This window comes from Delphinapterus leucas, chromosome 4 (genome assembly GCF_059928025.1).
Source record: "Delphinapterus leucas isolate spDelLeu-1000000601 "Yukka" chromosome 4, BTC_Dleu_Yukka2, whole genome shotgun sequence".
Classification (NCBI taxonomy): domain Eukaryota; kingdom Metazoa; phylum Chordata; class Mammalia; order Artiodactyla; family Monodontidae; genus Delphinapterus; species Delphinapterus leucas.
This window is the reverse complement of record NC_143132.1, coordinates 67,730,281-67,752,671: the sequence shown is the minus strand read 5'-3', so window position 1 is coordinate 67,752,671 and position 22,391 is coordinate 67,730,281. Positions and strand designations below refer to the sequence as shown.

At 46.2% G+C, this 22,391-nt stretch overlaps 1 protein-coding gene across 1 annotated transcript in view; it reads left to right on the top strand.

The window, feature by feature from the left end:
• Positions 1–22,391, top strand: part of ILDR1 (immunoglobulin like domain containing receptor 1) — a 113,252-nt gene that overhangs the window by 46,184 nt on the left and 44,677 nt on the right. The window contains 6 exon segments of the mRNA XM_089909992.1: positions 6,156–6,326; positions 7,716–7,865; positions 11,153–11,272; positions 11,562–11,708; positions 17,673–17,804; positions 18,023–18,852. Of these exon segments, the coding sequence (XP_089766118.1) occupies positions 6,156–6,326; positions 7,716–7,865; positions 11,153–11,272; positions 11,562–11,708; positions 17,673–17,804; positions 18,023–18,852 (1,550 nt within the window).

Below are 22,391 nucleotides of genomic sequence, written 5' to 3'. Positions count from 1 at the left end.
CCGTCCCTTACTTCTTGTCCATGCATTGCCAGGCCCTCTTCTCCTTGATTCCTCTTCTGTTTGCACTGTTATCTGAGGAAATGTAACAAATACTGATGGTAAATATACTTGGGGAGATAGCTTGCCCTGACATAAACTCTGATAGGATTAAACCTGTGTACTTTTTGTTAACCTGATTAGTGGAGCAGAGGTGCCTGGGTGCCTGAAAAACAGGAATCAAGACCTTCCATCGGAGGCACCATTAGGCCACTGCCCCTTGCTGGGAAAGACCTTGCTCTCCTCCCTGCCTGCCACTCCCTTCCAAGCAAGACCCTTCATGTGGAAATGAGGGGAAATGCCATCCAGTCCCCTGAAAAGGATTCTTAGTTTAAAAGGAAAAAAAACTTTTGTATCTGTATCCCTGTACTGTATGGATAATATGTTCTAGAAACTATAAAACATCTTGCCCACTCTGATACTACACAGGGAAGACAGGCTGAATAAATAAATGTGCAAAGATCTGCATCTATTTGGGAACACATGGCATTTAGTTGTAAAGATACTCTTTTTTTTTATTGGTGTATTTACCTTCCACTTCAAGGCGGGATGGTAGTCCCCACTCTGCTTAGCAGCGTAGTCTTGGAAAGTACCTCATGGCGGGAAACAGAGAATCCCCTTCTCCTTCCCTCCTTCCCATGAGCTCTGCTATCTCATCTGAAGTTACCTTTCCACCCTTACAGATCTCCCTTCCTCTTTCACAGAGACAAACTGTGAATGGGTTTGCCAGGTAAGACGCAGCTTTAAAAGCTTTTAATGCACTAACTCATTTTGCAAAGAGAAGGCAGTAATGATAGCTTACATTTGTATCATTTTAATTCATTCAAAATGCTTTTGCATGCTGTTCTCAATTGCTCTCAACCTCTTGAAGTGGGCAAGATAAGAACAAATGATACAAGTAATAGCTACTGTTTATTGAGTGTCTATTATGTGCCAGGCTCTTTGCTAAATGCTGGACATATTTATCTCATTTAACCCTCACTATTACCCTACCAGGCACGTATTATCATCATCCCAATTTTGCATATATAGAAACAACTGTAGTTTGGAAATAACTTGTCAGGTCTTTTAGCTAGCAGGGGAGTGGAGGCAGAATTTGAACTCAGAAAATCAGTCTCCAGAATTCATGTTTTCAGGAGAAAATTATAGACACAACTAGGCAATTAGATGGTGATGAACTGGGGAGAAGGAGATGCCACAGGATGAAGGGAATTTAAGAACAGAAAGAAAATTTAAGAATTTGAAAGCCCGTAGTACCAGGTTTAAAAGAGCAAGGATGCAACCAGGACACATATAAACAGGACACTTATCTTTTTGAATCTCTTCATATTTTCAGCCCAGATTCCGCTGCCCTTAGTCTCTCCTTGAAAACTTGACCTGCTTAGTAGTGTGTGTGTCCAGTGTGGTTAGTTTTACAGAGAAATTAGAGGCTAAAGGAAAAGATAGGAGGTTTCTGCCTTTGAAATGGTCTGTCTTGCTACTTCCTCTCTCTTCCTCCCAATCTGGAAATTCCTCCTGCTTTTTGAGTGTCCAGTGCCTGACTTCTACTTGGAAAGTCAGGCTTGCCTTCTTAGGAAAGATTGGATTTGGTGTGAGCAAGACCCGAGTTCAAATCGTGAGGCTGAGAGGGCTTGGTTTATTATCGTCTCTGAACTTTTGCCCACAGATATGAGCAGGGCTGACCCCACCCTAGGGAATTTTGTGAGGATTAGAGACGATGTATGTACATCACCTGGTACACAGTAGATGCTGAAACCCAGAGCAACAGCTGAGAAGAAGGGAGAAGGGTTTGCTGGTTGCTCGGTACCTTTTGGCCTGAGACTCTCCTCCACTCTCCATGTGAGGGTGGGCGAGGGGTGAAGGTCTGGGAGCTGTACAGGATGCTGTAGGGCCAACAGACCGCTGGAGGGAGTGTGAATGAGCTCAATATGGTCAGATATGTGGGAACCTGGCGTATTTCAAGGCTTGAAATTCACGTAAGGCATGAAATTAAAGAGAGGATAAAAGAGAAATACCAGGCAACAAAGCCAGTGCTGACGTTGGTAAAGGTGAGTCAAGTCACCCCACGTGTGCTTTGTCCATAACAAGAGCATTCATGGAAAAGAAGCTGAGTGCGCATTTGGTAATGAAGGTGATCACCCTTGTCCCCATTCTTCTGCCTCAGGGTGTCAGATTCAGCCATCTTCAAAGCTACCCCAGAGCAACTTCTGGCTCCAACCAAATACCCTCTCTGACTCCCAGCAAACCTGCACTACCCCCCTGCAGATATTCCACCTCTATACAAATAATGTTGACTGGAGTCCTTTGAATAAACTGTCATTTGTATTGAATTACCATTCAGCAAAATAAAGAACATGTAGCTTATTAATCACGGTATTAGAGTAACTGCTGCCCATTGTATATTAATTATTGCTCGTGTAGCCTGGCCCCATATGCTGTGATTATTTGCAAGCTATTGAATACCAAACATCTTCCTTTATTTAAAGAATAGCCAGGTAGAATGGCAAGAGACTGCTCAGGGGCAGAATCTTGGCTCCAACCCCCTTAGAAAATGAATGACCACAGTCAAGCCACTTGCCTTATCCAATCCTAGATTTGCTGTGTATGCACCGGCACAACTTGTTTCCTCCCAGGGCTCATATTTAGGGAGTAAATGAAAATATTTGAAAGTGCTTTGTGAACCTAAGATTTTGTTTACACCACAATTCAATGTTTTTCTCTCTATTTCCATGCGTGTTACTGAACAAAATAAGCTAGTGTTGACAGTGCCATCCTATTCATTGTCAAATCTTACCTGTAGCTGCTTCTGGTATTCAGTTAAAGCTGTGCTGGGTAAAAGCTCCAAGGCCTACTTCAGGTCAGTTCTGGAAAAAACCAAAGAGGTGGTGAAGGTGGAGAAGCAAAAATAAAAAATCAGATTATGAAATAATCCTTGTTAGGCTTGAGATACTAGTCATTAGCTCTTCCATTCTGATTGGACTGATTTCCAGGAACACTACAGCTAGTAGAGACAGCAGCTATTTCCCCCAAACTCCTCAAGGCTTATTTTCAAAGTGATGTTCTTTTTCCATTCACAACTAAATAAGGAAGTTATCCATCTTCCTAAAAACATCACTTTCACCTTATTACTCGTCTTCAGGAAAGTCTTCAGTGATTATCCATTAACTGGAAATAGACTCTGGAGTGCAATTTACACTCCACCCCATCTCCCCACTTCCTACTCCCCACTACCAGCTCCCCTTATTTATCCTCTGTCTATAAAGCCAGAGGCACCAGCTGGGTTGGTTCCCTCCAGGTTCTCCAAGGAACTGCCCCTTCCTGATAAGGGCCTTTGCTCACTCCTTTCTTCCATCCTGACACAATGAGGCTCTCTGCCCTCTCCCTATTTTTCACGTATCATGTTTTGTTTTTTTTTGCGGTACGTGGGCCTCTCACTGTTGTGGCCTATCCCGTTGCGGAGCACAGGCTCCGGATGCGCAGGCTCAGCGGCCATGGCTCACGGGCCCAGCCACTCCGCGGCATGTGGGATCTTCCCGGACCGGGGCACGAACCCGTGTCCCTGCATCGGCAGGCGGACTCTCAACCACTGCGCCACCAGGGAAGCCCTCACGTATCATCTTAATCCTACTTGGGTTTTAGGGTCTAGCTTAAATCTCTTCCTTCTATGATGCTTCCCACCCACAGGTCTCCCCCACACTGCTGCAGACCCTCTCTCTAGCATGGCTGTCACTGGCACATCCTCATTACAGCCCAGCCCTGGAGATGGCTCAGGTCATTTCTGGGGACCAGAGCCTGTCCCAAGCAACATTCTGCTACCTCTCTGTGGACATGAGAAAAGTGGCTGCTGGTGGCCATCACAAACCATGGTGGCTGTCTTATGAGGGCTGTGTCCAGAAGGCGAGGCAGGACCCAGAACCATGTGGCTCTGGCCGTTGAGCCAGGCTCACCCAGCTGCTCTATAACAGGGGTGACTGTATTTATTTTGTTTATGGGAGTTAGTCAAAATGAAGGTAGCTCTACCTGAGAACTCTATTGGAGGGACTCCCAACTTGAACCCCTTTCTCCTTGGCCCTCATAATTAGGGAAAAAAGGAAAAAGACTCATACAGTGTCACTAACATGGCAGCATATATGCCAGCACCTTGCCAGGTACCATGCCAAGTGCCAGGAGTGGGTTATCTCACTGCATTCTTGCAAGGACCTGATTAGGTTAGTACTATTATAATCTCCATTCATAGCTGAGGAAACACAAGCTCAGAGAGAGTAAATAACTTGTCCAATGTCCAAGTGAGTAGTACAGTTTGATTTGAACCCAGTTGTATCTGAGTCCAAAGCCTGGGTTTACTTTAGCTAGTCTACACCAGTGGTTCTCAAAGTATGGTACCCATCAAAGTAGTATCAGCAACTCCTGGAAATTTGTTAGAAATATAAGTTCTTGGGTCCCACCCAAGTCCTACTGAATTAGAAACTCCTGCTGACAGTGATCTGGGCTGTCACGAGTCCTCCTGGTGGTGCATGCTCAAGTTTGAATACTACTGCTCTACACTAAACCTCCTATGAGAAGCCCACTATAACTTGGCCTAGAATCCATATTGACATAGGAACATTTGAAGATGCTGGTTATGTGTGGACTTCTGACCATGCCAGAGTCCCACCTGACATTTCTGTGCCACCTGGTTCCTCATCAACACACACTTGGAGCTTTCAGTATATCTGTAGATTTGGAGGGTAAGGGGAGAAAGTTTTTAAAAAGTAAAAAGAAAAATGGTTAGTTCCTTCAAGTCTTTCATGATAAAATTTGTCACAGTCTGATCATTTTTTAATTTTCTTTATGCTTATGTTGACCAGTTGAACTGCCAATTTTCACTGGTCATTCATTCCATCATTTATTCAACAAACATTTGTTGGGTGCCAAGGAGGTGACAGGCACAGTATGAGGCTCTTGTGTTTGAACAGTGAGTCAGAGGCAAACCCAGTTGGCCTTCTCAGAGCCTACAGTAGACAGGCCATCCCCAGAAGTGTGAAATGCTCTGCCTGGGGGTAGGATGAGGCACTTTGGGAAAACAGAGGAAAGCCCCTCTCCCAGACTTGTAGTCAGAGGAGGCTTCTTGAGGAGGTAAGGGTGCAGCTGAAGACCTAAGAAATAAGTAGTACTTAGCCTGGTGAAGGGAGTGGAGAGGCCGCTGGTGATGTGGAAGAGCGCTCCAGCCAAGAGATGTACATGTGGGAGCACCTGGGGAAGACAGCAGTCCTAGCACGGGAAGGACTGAGGCAAGTCCAGAGTGGCTGAAGCCCCAAGTGGGGGTGGGCATGAAGGGAGATGAGGCCACAGAGAAAGACTGAAGGCAGACGTGACTGGCCTCCTAGGCCAGGGTACAGAGGTTGAACTTTATCCTTAGGGAAATGGGAAAACGTTTTAAGAAGAGAAGTGACATGAAAAATTATATATATTAGCGAAGTCACTCCAGTACATACATGGCCTTCTTTTTTTTTTTTTTAAAGAAGATGTTGGGGGTAGGAGTTTATTAATTAATTAATTTATTTTTGCTGTGTTGGGTCTTCATTTCTGTGCGAGGGCTTTCTCTAGTTGTGACAAGCGGGGGCCACTCTTCATCGCAGTGCGCGGGCCTCTCACTGCCGCGGCCTCTTTTGTTGCGGAGCACAGGCTCCAGACGCGCAGGCTCAGTAGTTGTGGCTCACGGGCCCAGTTGCTCCGCGGCATGTGGGATCCTCCCAGACCAGGGCTCGAACCCGTGTCCCCTGCATCGGCAGACAGACTCTCAACCACTGCGCCACCAGGGAAGCCCCATGGCCTTCTTTTAATATCGTTTCTTTATCATTGTTGGATGTGTTATCACTCCCTGTGGACTGGGAACACCTTGGGAGTCATGGTTTTTGCTCTTTTTCTCCTCCATCTCCTCCAGGGTGTCTGTGCAGTTTCCGTCCCAACCCTGCCCAGGCTAAGTAAGAACACAGACAGCTTGTGAGCTGCTCCCAACCAGTCAGGCGGTGTGTTTGCTTGTGTGCAATGCTTTTATTGCCCCATGAATAGAAGTAGGTCACCCCTTAGAGACCTACCTAAGGTCTGCCTTCAGCATTGTCTCCTGCTCTTGGCTGCAGGGTGTGTGTCCTTGCTGGTGACAGTCCAGCACACGGAGCGCTATGTCACCCTGTTTGCCTCCGTCGTTCTCAAATGTGACTACACCACCTCTGCCCAGCTCCAGGATGTGGTGGTGACGTGGCGCTTCAAGTCCTTCTGCAAGGACCCCATCTTTGATTACTACTCTGCATGTGAGTGCCCTCATCCCTGCCCCCTGCTCTCCCGGAGTCCTTCTGTGATGTACCGCCATTAGGGTGTAGGAATTCTTTAGGATCACAAATCCTTATAGTGAGAAGAAGCCAGAAAGATCACTTAATACTGTCCCCTCGTTTTATAGATAAACAAATGGAGGCCAGGTAGATGAAATAACTTATTCAGGGTCACATAATATTTATTTATTTAAAAATTTATGTCTCACCTTGTTCTAAAATAAATGAAGGCAGCTTAGACTTTAAATAAAAGGCAGAGCAAGTTGTGACTCCTAGTTCATTCCTGGTTGCCCACCCATGCGCTAAGATGAGGATGTAGGTCTGCCTCTCATCACCCCCACCTCCTCCGAACGCAGACAAGAAGACTCCTACCCGCCCCCCAATGACGCATGAGGAGTGGTCACTTGTGAGCCTCCCGCCCACTGCCACACTCCCTTCTAGAGCCAGCCTTCCTGGTGGACAGTCAGTCCTCTGTGGACTGAACACTCTCAGTGCTGGAGAGCTCCCTGGCCACAGGCAGCCTGTTCATTGTTGGACATCCCTGAGTGCTGTGCAGCTCTCCCCATGCTTAGCGAAGTCCTGCCTCTCAGTGACAGCTGCCCTACTCACGTCAGTCCTGCTGTCTGGATCCAAAGCTCTTCCCTAGCTGCCCACCTCTGCCTCTCTCAAGAAACAAAGGAACCCTGATCCCCACCACCAGCCTGGGACAATTAACCATTAGAAATTCGGAGAATAGAAGTAGATACCCTGTTCACAGGAAGGAACTGAGCTTCCTGAGATGAGGAAAAGCAAGGGGAGACATCAGCTTTACCTTTTTTAGCCCTAATATCTTACAATATGAACTCCAAAACCTAACTGTCTGAGCCACCCACAGAGCCTGACATTGTCCCCAAGACACCCCTCTCTAAATTGAGGCATTGTTTCCTGGGGGTTACTCTTAAAATGCCTGCATTAAGTGGGAAGGTAGGAGGGACGGGCTAGTAGGCATTTACCATCAGCAGATTTAACAGCTCTCAAAACTTTTATTGTGAGGGCAGGTGGATGAACCATATGGGAGCAGATTCTGGGGTGACTTTGAAAATGAGGCAAGGGAAACTGGGGTGGGAGATGGGGATGCAGTCAGGATTTGGAAATGATGGCCTATTAGAGGGGTCTGGAGTCTTGCTGCTCAAAGTGTGGGTCACTGGTGTCACCTGGGAGCTCATTAGAAATGCAGAATCTCAGATCCCCACTCCAGAATCAGAATCTTCATGGGGATGCATAGGCTCGGGAAAAATTGAGAACATTCATTGCTCCAGAAACCACTAAGGGCACCTTTCTTCATGGGAATTCTCCACTGCTGTGTGACGTAGGTGTGTACTCTTTCCCCAGCATACCAGGCGGCTTTATCCCTGGGCCAGGACCCATCCAATGACTGCAATGACAGCCAGCGGGAGGTGCGCATCGTGGCCCAGAGGCGGGGGCAGAACGAGCCCGTGCTGGGGGTGGATTACCGGCAGCGCAAGATCACCATCCAGAACCGTGAGTGTGGAGGCAGCAGGGAACTGGGGGTGGAGAGGTGTGTAGACCAGGCCCAGAGGTCTGAGTCATTGTGGGGATTTCCCTTTTTTTCTGCTGCCTGATGGTCTACTTGGTCACTTTCATTTTTTGAGGAAAGTGCCAAATACACAGAATGTGCTATACCATCCAAAGTCATTACCCTGGAAGCTGGTCTCAGGCAAGAAGACATCCTACAGCTTTGGCTAAAGGTCAGGGAGTGGGTGATTTCCTTTGCTTTTCCAAGATGCAGGTCTAACGTCTGGCTCAGGCTCCCTTGATTCCTTCCACAGATTGCTCTCAGGGCCTGCTCGAACCCCAGGCCCCTGAGTTCCCCTCTGGCTACTTCTGTTGCCCAAATCTAAGGAAATAGGGGTTTCCAAGTAGATGGCCACCTTAGACCCTTGCCCTCCATTGGTAGAGGAAAGAGCATTGTGCTTAGAATCAAAAGACAGGGTGGGTGCCCCCATGCTTCCACTCCCTTGCTTAGTGACCAGCAGCAGATCCATTCTTTTCTCTGGCCTCTGTTGCCACATCTGAAAGATGGGCATAATGGCCTCTGTCTCCACACACCAAAGTGAGTATCAAATGTGATACCTGAGAGCTATGTCTAAAGCATATGCATTCTTTGTGGGGGTACAGAGAGTAGTGGTCAGCCCCTTCTCTGAAGTCAGACTCAGGTGTTGGTCCCCGTTCTGCACTTACAGGGTGTGTGAACTTGGGCAAGTCCCTTCCATTTTCTTTAGCCTCAATTTCTGTAAGATGGGACTTGCCGTAGCACGTATCTCATGGAGGGTTGTCAAGATTAAGTGAGATAATACGTATAAAGCACTTAGCAAACATTAAGTGTGCAGTAAACTTCAATTATGATCACTCAACACACTTTTGAATGGATGCGTCAGTGCCCCACATTCCTGTCTTATAATCCAGGACTGCTGCAATGGATTATTGGCACAGAATTCAGAGCGTATTTCAATGAGCTTTATGTGCAGTGTTAAATAAATATTGGCTGGTTAAAAGTGAAAAAAAAAAAAAAAGCAGGAGAATACACCTAGAAGGCCACTCAGGGTACTCTTAGCAACAATGTGAGGAAATCAGTGAATATTCTATGACTGTTGAGGTAGATCAAGCCAGTTTAAAAATTGCTTCCACCTTTGTGTATAATACTTTGGCTATAATACATAAGTCTGATCCATTTACATTCAACCTCAGACCTTCCCAAGTCAACCCTTGAATGCTCAGCCTTAGGGAACATCTATCCTTTTCCAGTTTCTAGGTGCATCCTCAGAGGTTCAGGGTGACTCTGCTTTCTCCAGAGCCCACAGAATTAGCTCCGATCTGACCCCAAAGTTTAAAGGATGAAAGTGCCCATAGGGGATAGTCCCTGATTTTCCGTCTTTTTTTCTAGTTTTGCACAGCACTGTCTACTACTTCCCCTCCCAACCCCGTTTGGGTCAAACTCTGCCTCCTTCTTACTCCCATGGGAAAGCGGTATTTCCCCTTGGTCTTAATTTTTAACCTCAGGCTTGTTGTGATTTCTTGGAGCCCTTGTATTCCAATACTTTTATGCCTGTGTTTGCATCATTTGAGAAGACCCTGTCAAATCAGTTCTTGGATAATTTAAAATATTAACATATCTGAATGTCCTCATTACTCTGACATCCCTGAAATAATCCTTATGCCTCTAATAAAATTGGGGCAGATTTATAACACACATTAACCTTGGAGGGGGAATTTCTTCCTAAGCACTTTCACCATTCTTCCAAGTCTGGGGCAAGCTTGTTTCTGGGAAAGGCAGTGGGTTTGGAAAATCATGGGGTAGGAAAAAACCGTAGGGATTGACGTAGAAAGAGAAGGAAACAGAAGTCGAAGTTAGCTCCAATGGTGCGTGACCTTGCATGTTTGTTTCATTTCCTCAGTAAATAGTTCTTGACAAAGAGATAATAAAGAATTGCAGCTACGACTGCCAGCTGAGCAGGAGCAAGTCTATAACTGAGGTCTCTAAGAATTTGAAGGTGTCCTCTGGTACTTACTGTGGCTGAAGTAGCAGGGACGTGGGAGCTGCCCTGATGCCTTTGACTGGACTTTAAGCGCTTTGAGGACAGAGATAGGTCTTGTTTGACCTTCCATAGAGTCTGATATAGTGCTGGACCCACAAAAGGTCTTTAGTGAACATTTGTTGCATTTACTAAATGTGAACATAACATTCACCTATCTTAATGGGGTAGATGCTTGGTGCTCATGAAAACTGAAATTCTTTTCTTAAAATATTGGCATTTCATCCTTACTTATTATTCAAGTTCATCTCACCTATCCTTTCAAGATTCAGAAATATGTGTTTCCAGCTTGTGAGGAATCCAGGCTGTGGAGCTTTCCACCCAGTTAGGAGAGGACGGTAGAGCTTGGTGGTTAAGGGCACCAGCTTTGGGGCAGAGACATGAGTTTGAACCTACCTCTGTTACCTCTCTCTGTTCTAGCTTCCTCTAGTCTTAGTTTCCTCATCTGAAATGCAGCTAATAATCCTACCCACTGTATCAGGATTAAGTTTGATTGCAAGTAAGCAAAAGCCCAAAATATTAGTGACTTAAACAATAAAGAAGTTTATTTCCGCTCATGTATAAATTTGGAGGTAGACAGACAAGAACTAGTGTGGTGGGTCTGTTCCATTATGTCCTCAGGTACCCAAGTTCCTTCCAGCTCACCAAGAATGTCATCTCCTTCCTCATGGTCCAAGATGGCAGCCATCACATTTGCTTTCCAGATAACAGAGTTGAAGAAGAAAGGGGCAAAGAAGTTCCTAAACTGTTTTTAAAAAAGTTCCTGGGAGCCATCATGTGACACTTCTGCTTATATTGTGCCCACCAGAACTGAGTCACATGTCCGTGTCCATCTGTAAATGAGGATGGGAAATAGTGATTTTATTCTGGATGGCCATGTACATGACCAAAACTTCTATGATCATGAGAGAAGGGGAGAATAGACATTGGGAGATAGCCGGTAATCTCTACCTCACCCACTTAGAGTTGTTTTGGGAAGTAAATGAGGTGATGTATCCAAAATCCTTTCAAGGTACCTAGTAGGGCTCAATGAATGGTAAGTTCTGCCACCTTTATATTGTTTGGAGAAAGAGTCTCAAACGAAGGAATTGAGGCCTTTCTCTGAACTATGAGAGGCCCTCTTGGGATGTGGAAGTACAATGCTGGGGACTTGAAGCGACCATAGATCAGATCCCTCTCCTTTAACCACTGGCACCTTCCCCTCCCCTGTTGCAGGAGCAGATCTTGTGATTAATGAAGTGATGTGGTGGGACCATGGAGTGTATTATTGCACCATTGAGGCTCCAGGGGACACGTCAGGAGACCCAGATAAGGAAGTGAAGCTCATTGTCCTGCGTAAGTGCTCCTGGAACTTTCTATTCGGCCACCCCACTGTGACACTTTTACATACAGAAAAAAAAGAAAAACAGAAACACGCAAGCCTAGGTTATTGTTGTCGGTAGCCAGCCTCTGAAGTTCCCTTACCAAAGATAAACTTTTTTTTTTTTTTTTTTTTGCCTGTATGTTGCTCACCCTTAACCTATAGTTCAAGAGCTGTGTTGATCAGACCTCTACAACGTTACAGCCTGAAGCATGCACCTACCTGCATGTTTAGTTCAATCCCTGCTCGGCTTCTCTCCTGCAGACTGGCTGACAGTGATCTTGATCATCCTGGGGGCCCTCCTTCTGCTCCTGCTGATTGGAGTGTGCTGGTGCCAGTGCTGTCCTCAGTACTGCTGCTGCTACGTCCGCTGCCCCTGCTGTCCCAACCGCTGCTGCTGCCCCGAGGAAGGTGAGAGGGGACGGACGAGCAGTGCGGTGGGGTGGTGCAGGAGCCTAGTACCCCAGACAGATCCATTTCATATGCCCAGGTCAAAACCTTGGGTTCTTCCAGGTTCTCCTCCATGCCCTTCTCCCGTCAGAGGCTCAGAGGTCTTTGGCCTCAGCCCAGGAAATTATGCTCAGGGAAGCTATGGAGCAAAGTGGGAGGACTTCTGCCTGTTCACCTCCTAGCCTGCCTAAGGCTTCGTTCAGGTGTCTCTGCCTACATATCAGTGGCCCTGATGTGCCTGTGCTCCAGCATTTGCTCCCAGCACTGACCTTGCTTGGACACGAGGTGGCTGGAGGGAGTGATTTGCATAGAGCTGTGAGAGAGAAGGCCACTTCTCAAAGATGACTTGAAAAGAACAGATGAGAAGAGAGAGGTGTTGGAGCACGGATTCTCAAACTTAAGAATCTCCTGGAGGCCTCCATCTCCAGAGTTTCTGATTTAATCGGTCTTGGGTGGCCCTGAGAATTTATATTTCTCAAAAGTTCACAGGTGATGCAATTCTGCCAGTCTGGGGGCACACTTCGAGAGCCTCATTTTTAGACAAAGGAAAGAGGGGGCAGAAGAAGATCTTGCTCTAATGTGATCTTTCTTTGGGCTTAAGTTTGACCTTTTAAAACAGAATTGTGACATGCCATAAAAAATTTGGTGAAGGCAAAAGAAAAAGAATTATTCTACAAAGATCTTTCCTTACTAAAGAGATGGAATCAACAGCTTTAAATTGAAGGAGGTTTTTTTGTTTTTAAAGTAACATTTCCTTTTCCTGATGATATAAGTGAAGTATTACATTGTCGAAAATTTGAAATGTAGGAAAATGAAAAGACTAATCTAAGCACCCAGATATAACCACTCTTATCATTTTGGTCTATTTGAAAAGAAAACTTTTAAAAGAAAAAAATAAGAAATTGGCTGTTAAGACAGAAACAAAACCTAATCTACAAGGTCAAGAAGGTCAATGGTCTGAGTCTAGTTTCAGGCCTATGTTCTGAGGTTGCTGTCTTACAGGAAAAGAGAACTAACTTTTATTGGATGTCTGGTGTGTGTGGGCCCTTTGCATATATTTCCCTTTTGAATCCTCACAACCCTAGAAGGCAGGTATCATTATTTAACCATGAGGAGACTGAAGGTCAGAGGAGTCACACAGCTGGTAAGTAGCAGAAGTAGTGCAGCGTTGTATTCATGATTATCTGACTTATGAGCGCCTGAATTTCCCACGAGAGAGGCTGCCACGACCTATCTGTGTAGATCACTATGGGATTGGCTGAGATACCAATGAACTCCTTCAAGAGAAGAAAAATAGCAGAGAACTCAATATTGGGCCACGGAGCTCCCTACCGTTCAGAGGCCTCTGGGAGAGATGCCATGTAGAAGTCACTGCCACTGGAGCAGAAATATGCAGACTGAGATGAGAGAAACTCTCCCAAGATACTTTCTTGGAATCCCTAGGTCTGTGGGGTACTCAAAACAGTCAGGGCTAGGGACTCAGTCAGCACAAGCGATAAATGTATCCACTGTCAGTAAGCTGATAAACAGGTTCTGGGAGAAAGTGGTTTCTCCTAAGTGGTTAGGGGTCATTTAGAAGAACTGGTAAAGTAAAGAAATGTGGGCCACAAATAAAAGATCCCTGAACTTGAGCAGATGAGATCACTTTCAAAGTGAGTCACTTGGGGAGTCTGTCCTGAGAAATTTGGTGATAAGAGGAGATTACATAGAGGGGGCAGGAGTTGTCAAGGAAAGCTCTTGGGTGGGGAAGAGGGTGTATGTGATCGTTGATTTTTTTTTAGAATAAGGTAACCCTAAGCATATGTGTAGGCAGAGAACCAAGGCCAACAGAAAGAGAGTGAAGGGAAGCATTGTGAAGTAAGGCGATGACTCAGAAGGGATGGAGCCAGTGGGAGAGACATCAGGCTTACAGTGAAAGGATTACCTTTAGACAGAAAAGGAAAAGGAAGCCTGCCCTCTGAAGAGAGAGAGGAAGTTGTTAACACCTGGAAGACGATTAAAGTGTCAGGGAAGGAGCTGAGGGAGGGAGCTCACACCCGCCTGTCTCGATTTCAGCACATCAAAATTCTAGATGCAAAAGGCAGCTTCGATGCCAGTGATTCTTGAGCTTCCGAGACCACAGCCCACCTCCCCAACCTGCTCCTACTTTCCATTGAGAGTTAACAGAGGATCAGAGAGGAGAAAAATGAAAATGACACCAAAGTTTAGTAATCCTTGGTAATTCACTTAGTACTAGTAAACAACCTACAGTAGAACTTAAAGAAGAAAGTTATTGACACTGAATCTTATTTTTTTTCCGTGGGAACTGGAGCGACAACTTCCATCCCTAGATTGGTTGTTGACCCTCCTCCCCACGGAACCCCTAGGCGCACCCTGCAGTGGGCTATAGGCCACACGGAGAATCTCTGATCTATGCCACCCACCTCCCCATCCCCTCAGCTGAGGGAAGTGAGGCCTAGAGAGACTTTTCCACAGTTACACACAGCTTGTTAGTGATGAGCCCTGGACTAGACCTAGGTCTCTTGATTCCATGTCCAGGGCTGGTTCCTCTTCCTCAGCAAAGACATGTCATTAGCTGAAAGTTCATAGGGAGGGGAAGACATGAGAAGTTTAAACTGCTGCTCTGGAGGAGGGAAGCAGGGTCGCTAGATCAGTCAAGGAGATCTACGCACATTGCGAGAAGGGCTATATGAGGTCAGTTGCCTGACTGTGCAGCCAGTGTGGGTCCAGGAAGCATTGACTGGTGGTTTCCTAAAGCTGAAATGGCAAAAATTCAAGGGGCATGAGATTCTAGGATGCTCCTGAGGTTGTCAGTGGAAGGACTGCCAGTCAATTTGGTATACTGTGTATACTGCCAGTATATGTATAAAAAAAAGGAATGTGTGACCATGGGTCAGAGAGGGCGAAGAACACACTATAAGGGCAGGGAGGGGGTGGTAAGGAATAGTAAGAAGTTGGAGGTCCTCAGGGGCACCATGGGTGATGCACACAGAGGATGCTGGCTGCAGGTCTCTGCAGGAGGGGAGGTGTTGAGTGTTATTTCTGCCACAAAAGGGTCTTCTTAAAGAACATGCCCTGGGTTTTCCTCAGCAATGAGGATGAATATGGTGGTCTAGTCTCCAAATGTGTACTTTTTGTCTTCTATGAGATCTAAGGTGAAAGAAGCGACTTATTTTAACAGTAACAGTGAGAGCCATGAGCTGTTAGGCATTTCATGTGCATTACCTCATTTAACTTCAACAACTTTGTGAAGTAGGTATTATTATCCCCAGCTCAGATATGAGGAGATTGGGCTCAGACACTCTGGAAACTCACTCAAACTTACACAGCTAATACATGCTGGGATTCAAGTTGAAGTCCACGTGACCCTCAAAGCCTGTGTTTAACCTATCCCTGAGGACCATAATTCTCAGAATGTTGTTGAGAATCCACAATAGTCAACTCCAGTTCGACTCCCTGCATTAAAATCAGAGAGCTTGTTGAAAACATGGATTTTCTTACCTTGTATTAGACTGAAGGTCAGTCTGCGAGCAGGGTCCAGGAGTCTGTATATATAACTAGCACGTTAAAGGTGACCAAGGCAGACTTTACACCACTGAGGTTCAGAGGTAACTTATTAGGAGTCTTGAAGCTTTGTTCATTTCTCCATGTTTCTTATTTTATTGCCTGATTCCCCATTAGGTGAGCAATAGAAACACCTGATAGCCTAGACTTCCCCATGGAGCTGTTTCCAGGGACAGGAGGGCAAGGGAGAAGCTCAGAGGCTGTATTTTTCCACTCCCATCTCATCAGTTCCAGTGCATCAGGGAAGGGAGGGACCCTGGGAAAAAGTTTGTGGCAGCTAAGAAGGGAGCAGGTGTGTTAATCTTGGGAATATGTAAAAATCTGACAGGAAAGCGCGTGGAGGATCTGGAAGGGTCTCTAGGGAGTCATCTCTGCAGGGGGTCCCATTAATTAAAAAGTCATTTGGGGAGCAAGGAGTTAAGCCCAACTCTCCTTTTCCCTCCTATTGAATTGGAGGAGTTGAAGAAGGAAGTGGCCCAAAGGGGAAATGGTATCATCTGGAGGAAACCAAGATTCAGTCAGAGGGGCAGGGGGTGGGTAGGGTTGTTCCCAATGGAATCAGATGTCCCCAGGCCTTGGAAGCAGAGGTTAGTCTGAAGTGGGTTTTGAATGGTGTGGTGCTGAGTGGAGAGAAATAAAGTGAGGCACTACCACTAGAGAAGGGTTTTTTTTGTTTTTAGGTTTTTTTTTTTTTTTTTGCTTTATCACATAAATAAAGGAGTCTGGGGACTCTGTGGTTTGGCAGAAAGAGTACAGGCTTGAGTGGCAGACAGACACCGGGTCACATGCTGCCTCTGCCAGTCACCAGCTGTGGGACATTGGGCTGGGAAGGTAACCTCTGTAAGCCTAACTTCCTCATCTGATTCTCATATTAAGAGATTCCTCTGAGGATTAGTTAGCTCATGTAAAGTGACTGGCGCATATTAAGGAGGGCATTGTGTGTGCTGAAGATATCGTGTATAGGGAGCTGGGGGAGGCACCTGTTAGCAAGAGGGAGAGGAAAGTGCTGAGCAAGTGAACCTATCTTTAGAGGGTCTGGAGTGCTGTCCTTTGGCATGAAGATGTGGCAGCTGGGTGAGCTGCTCTAAGTTTGCATCTGATTTCCTCCATGCTGGGCTGTGACTCACCATCAGGGCTGGGGCTCCAAACATTTTTGGGGGCTTGGCTGAAACCACTTCCTATTGTGCTGGAAGTTGGTTTCATACTAGAGCCATTGGGTGGCCTTCCTGATGGCCCTTTAGCTGCTGGCCTCAGCAAATCCCCCAACCTATGCAGCTGGGTCCAGAATGCCTGTCTCCTACCTCTTCCTTCTGTGGTAAGAGGAAGCCTCTGGCAGAGCCCTGCTGCTTTAGGGGTGGCCACAGGGCTTGGGGAACCCAGGAGGAGGTGAGAATGCCAGGCTGGCAGGCACTTCCTGCACTTAAGCACACAAGTACATTTCCTACATGCATGGATAGACAGGGAGCTTGGGAGACATGTGCACTTGGTCACAATTACCTCAAAATAGAAATTCATGAACAAAAACAACTAGATTCATTTGTTTTTAATTTGTACTTGCTGTGGGTTGTGTGCTTCAGACCAGCTGCACCTAAGCGACTGGAGAAACGTTTCTATGGATCCCTTGTGCTGCTTTTTTCTATTATTTTCTTTGCCCTGAAAGGAAATGGTATTTCCCTTCTCCCTTCTCTGCCTCTACCCCACCCATTAGAGATTCCCCCTACTTAGGGAAAACCCCAATACTTAATAAAGTGAGGAGAAGAGTAGAAAGGATCCACCTCAACTTTTTTGCATTCTCTGCCTTCTTCCCCCTGGTTTTCTCCCGCCCAGGGCTGGCATTACCAGCTAGAAACGTTCTTCAGTCCCTCTCCCTTTACCAGTAATTCTGCCCATTGACCTCAGCACCTGCGTCCTCTTTTTCCACTCTGAGCAGGCAGTCCTCCCAAGCAGCCCCTGACTAACAGCCTCCTCTAAGCCCTTTGCATCTGTACCTTCTATATTTGGCCTATGGCCTGAAATTTCATTGCCTGCTAATACCTATGCATCTACCTATACATTTTAGGTGACCTTGGAAATGGGCAGAACAATGAAATGTTTTCAAGACTAGGAAGTCAGGTTTTAAGATTATATTTCCTAGTGTGCAGGAGTTGCAGTGTTGGCTGGGGAATTTATTCCCAGCTCCTTGCCAAGGGAATAGTTGATTCACTACTTCCCTTAACTCTTACTCCCATGCGAGAGAGGTCACAATAAACTTCGAAGAGAGAAAGTGGCCTCTTGGCAAGGCTGCTAGGTGGAGAGAAGTGAAGTGGGAGGTGTGGGCCTTGCCCTGGCTGAGGGTCTGCATTTCTCCTTTTCCCCCTGCAGCCCTGGCCCACCAACGCAACATGAAGCAGGCTCAGGCCCTAGGCCCTCAGATGATCGAAAAACCCCTGTACTGGGGGGCGGACAGGAGCTCCCAGTTTTCATCTTATCCAATGAATCCACTGCTGCAGCGAGGTAAACCTTGCCAGAGATTTGGGGTGGGAGAGGGTAAAGGGCAAGGGTAGGAGCATGGGCTGCATTGGGGCCTTCATGACCAATATGGTGGACATCTTTACGACTGAGGATGGGAGGGGGTAGATGCATGCTAATAAGGTGGCACTTCGGTGCCCTGATTCTGAGGAGTGTGTTTTGGACCAGCAGTTCTGCATGTTCTTTTCCTTATCTTCAATCAGATTTGTCCCTGCGATCCAGCCTCCCAGAGATGCCATTGACCCAGACCACCGCTCACCCTCCCATCACCAACGGTGTCCTAGAGTATTTGGAGAAAGAGCTGCGGAACCTCAACCCAGCCCAGCCTCTGCCGGCTGACCTCCAAGGCAGATCTGGCCATCCCCGCAGCATGCTGTCCTCCCTGGGCTCTGAGGTCGTGGAACGCAGAATCATCCACCTACCCCCGCTGGTCAGAGACCTGCCGTCTCTGCGGAGGACCAGCAACTCCTCCCACCAGCAGTGGCTCCCCCCGCCTCCCCCCGGACCCTGGGATCTGAGGGAGGGGAGAAGGCAGCACCGCTACTCTGATTTCCAGCAGGAGCACCGGGACCGGGAGCCTCAGCGCTGGGCGCTGGAGCAAAGGGAGCTGGGCCGACTGCGGAGCGGAAGGCACCGCGGCTCCAGGCAGCGCGGGTCACCCACACCCTGGTCAGACAGGGACAGCCTCAGCGACGGCCCCTCGTCCAGCGAGGCCCGCTGGCCGCCCAACCGCCCCCGTCTCCGGAGCCGCTTCCCAGAGAGAGCCCGCGGGCCCAGCCCCCGGGGCAGCGCCCAGGGACACCAGAGGCGCCGGCACCGCAGCTACTCCCCTCCCCTGCCCTCCGGGCTCAGTTCCTGGAGCTCCGAGGAGGAGGAGGAGAAGGAGAGGCATTCCCGGAATTGGGGGCCCCGTCGCCGCCGCCGCCGCTCGCGCTCGCCAAACTGGCCTGAGGAGAAGCCACCCAGTTACCGCTCGCTGGATGTCACCCCAGGCAAGAATGGCAGGAAAAAAGGGAGCGTGGAGAGGCGCTCGGTGAGCCTGGGGCTTCCTGCTGAGGGTCGGGCGTGGGCAGAAGGGACCCTTCAGCCAGGCTGACACGGGCCACCTCACCTGCCGCCGCGGAGGGTCCCTCATCTCTGTTTTGCCCCGCTGGCCCTCTGGGCGTGGTGAGACCCCTCTTGCAGAGCTGGACGGGACCAGTGAGTGCCAAGAGCAGGGGAGGGACTCTGGGCGTGATGCTTAAGAGGGCCTTCTCACTCTCAGTCTGGCTCCAGCCCTCATCACAGTCCCCTGAGGCCAGTCGGGCCGGGTCCCCCCATTTCACGGGTGAGGAAACGAAGCTCAAAATAATTAAGCGCTTTGTGAGTAGTGGCGCTAGAACTCCAGCACAGGCTTCCACCGGCCAAGGCTTTACTTCCTGTCATAGCTGCCTTGCTTTACTTAGCAACAATTTCCATACCCCAAATTAGAACCGTGGGCCTGACAGGACGTTTGTGCCACTTCTGGGTGCTGCAAGTCAGTGTGCAAGGGCCTGAGACCCACCCCCAACCCCTCCGGAAAGTCTCGTTAAAGTGATTTAGGGAAACAAAAACAAAACAAAACAAAACCCCCCAAAACCCTGATATCCCAAATATGGGTCGAAACTTTAGGACTCTGTGAACAGGCAAGGTGCCAATGGAAAGGGGCACAAAGAGGGATGCAGGCTCTTTAAGCCTCTGAACATAGACCTTTTTTCTCCTTTAAGATGCGACTTTAAAATATCATCTTATAATTAATATACCCCTATGATAGTATTCCTTCTGTGTTGTCACTTTGCAAAGTTATGCTGGCTGTTGCTCAGAAATATTCATGAACTGCCTCAGAACCAACCTACAGGCTACCCACACAAATCTATTTCTCTATTCCACTAAAATCCTTTTTCCGTTTTGCTTCTGTTGAGATAAAGGGATACATAGTCGGTTGTGAGGGAAGTTCCCAGAGTAGAGGGATATTAGAGGAACAAGAATTTTAACCTCTCACGCACTTTGAAGGATACAACTCTCGTTTGGAAATGCAAATTCTGCTGTGACTTGTTTTAAAACCAGTCATCTGCATAGTGTGTACAAAGAAACAGGCACCTTATGAGAGCCCCAGTGCTGGTCTTTCTAGGGAAGAACCTTGGCGAAAGAGTGATTTGTGAGGAAGGTAGCAAAAGCCCGCGGGCATTTCTGAAATAATCAATGGCAATTATATTCTCACAGATGTCCCACGAGAGAGGCAAAGACCAGTAATAATGAAACTTAGTAGTATCCTTACTAAGTGGTACTGAGCTATGGACATTTATGCAACATCTCATTTAATCCTTTCAACACCCTGTGAGGTTTGTACTATTATGTTCGTTTTACGGTGGATACAACTCTTTCTTCCATGTTACCAGTAAGAAAATTACATCCTGAAAGAAAATACAGAATCAGTCAAAGCCAGGACAACCACTGTTACTTTGGTCATATGATTACTAGACAGTCTCTTATCTTCATTTTAACAGAAAAATGTAATTTAAAAGTCAGCTTTTGGCTTCAAATCCAAACCCTATTTTTTTTTTAAGTTAAACTTTTTCTTTAATTTCTTCTAAATTATATGGTTTCTTTTAAGTGAGAGAATGGTGAAAGGAGCACCAGTTATGTTTTGGATACCAGAATAAGCCCTTTCCAAGATTTATTTCATTTAATCCTTGCGATAGCCCTGTGAGGCTCAGTGAGGTTGAGTAACATGCTCAAGGTCACACAGCCAATAGGGAGTGAAGCCAGAATTTGAACAAAGCCCTCTGACTCAAGACTATGCCCTTTTCAATAGCTCATGCTGCCTAATTAGAAGAGAATTGTGTGGGGCAATGATGTTTTCTTGTAACTTTATTTCTTATCATCAAGATGTACACACAAATAATTCTATCACAAGGAAACCAAATTTTCGATTGTAAAGTTGCTTGTGAGAGGCAAAGTCGCTCAAGATAATTGTAAAGGCCTTCATTGTTTTGGATTTCTCTGAGCTTATCTCCAAAATAGTTTTCACTTTACTTTATCACATTCAACTATCCACTCATACTCTGAGTGACCAGAGGCCCAAGACCAAAGCTTGATTTGGAAGGTTGATTCGTTTGAAGGGCACCGTGTTTTGTTTATTTTGTTTGTAACTTGAAATTTGAATGCTTTTAGTGGGCCCAAAATCTCTCTTTGCTCCTCTCCTTGGCAGGGCCGGATGCTTTCCACACGCCTTCTAGCCTCTGAAGTCTTTGGAGCTTGCAGCTAACTTTAGAAGTTATAGTACAATTGGGCCACTAGATGGTGATCTTTGATTATATATAACTTGAGTTTCTTAAATTGAGCTGATAAGATGTATGACTATTTTCTTAAATCAAGCTTTCAACAGTAACAGCTTTACCATAACTTTTTACAAAATACTTATTAAAAATACTTTATTAAATATTCAGAGTAATATGAATTAATCAAAAAATCTTTTGGCTCAAATGGAGTCTCTCTCTAGAGTAATGTTTAACAAGTAGATACCAACAGGCAAGGCCTTGCATGTAAATGATGTCATGGGAACTGAACTAGGTAAGGAGTATTGTCTGCACAGTGCCCACGAGAAAAGGGAAGTTATGTTGAGGTATCTTCCATTTGACTCCAGAACCAGGACTCCAGCCAAGATCTCATTGCGTGTCTGGTGGTCTTTTCACTCCACCAAAAGTCAAGAGTCTCAGAAATATAAGAAGCAGTAATATCAAGCTTTAAACTCCAGGGGTTTCAGACTGAGTGGCCCCTGTGTTTCTGGTATCCTTCAAATCGATCATCTTTCCTTCCAGTCTTGCTCTGTCAGGAAGGGCTTCCCAAGGCATTGCTGATTTGTTCCAATCTTGGCCTGTACACACCTGTTCTAATGCAAGAGAAAGCTACTGCATTCTTTCCTCTCCAAGCTAAACTCAAACTTGCTGTAGAGAATCCAAGATTTTTTTCTTGACTCTTTGATTTAATTAAAAACATTTTAGATTATGGTACTTTCTTCTACTTTCAGTAAAATGTCTATTCTTTGATAATGTCTTTTCTTTAGAAAACCCTGTACAACTTCCTTTGGCTCCATTTTGTTGCTTTCCTTTGTCAGAGAGCATTCATCCCACAGCATTTTTGTTCCAAGAAAAATTTTTTTTATTGAAGTATAGTTGGTCTACAATGTTTCAGGTGTACAGCAAAGTGATTCAGTTTTATATATATATTATTTTTCAGACTCTTTTCTGTTATAGATTATTACAAGATATTGAATATAGTTCCCTATGCTATACAGGAGGTCCTTGTTGTTTATCTACTTTATATATAGTAGTGTGTATGTGTTAACCCCAAGTTCCTACTTTATCCCCCGCCCCTTTCCCTTTGATAACCATAAGTTTGTTTTCTATGACTGTGAGTCTATTTCTGTTTTGTAAATAAGCCCATTTGTATCATTTTTTAATCCTACATATAAATGATACTATATATCTGTGTTTCTGTGTCTGACTTACTTCATTTTACTTCACTTTGTATGATAATCTCTAGGTCCATCCA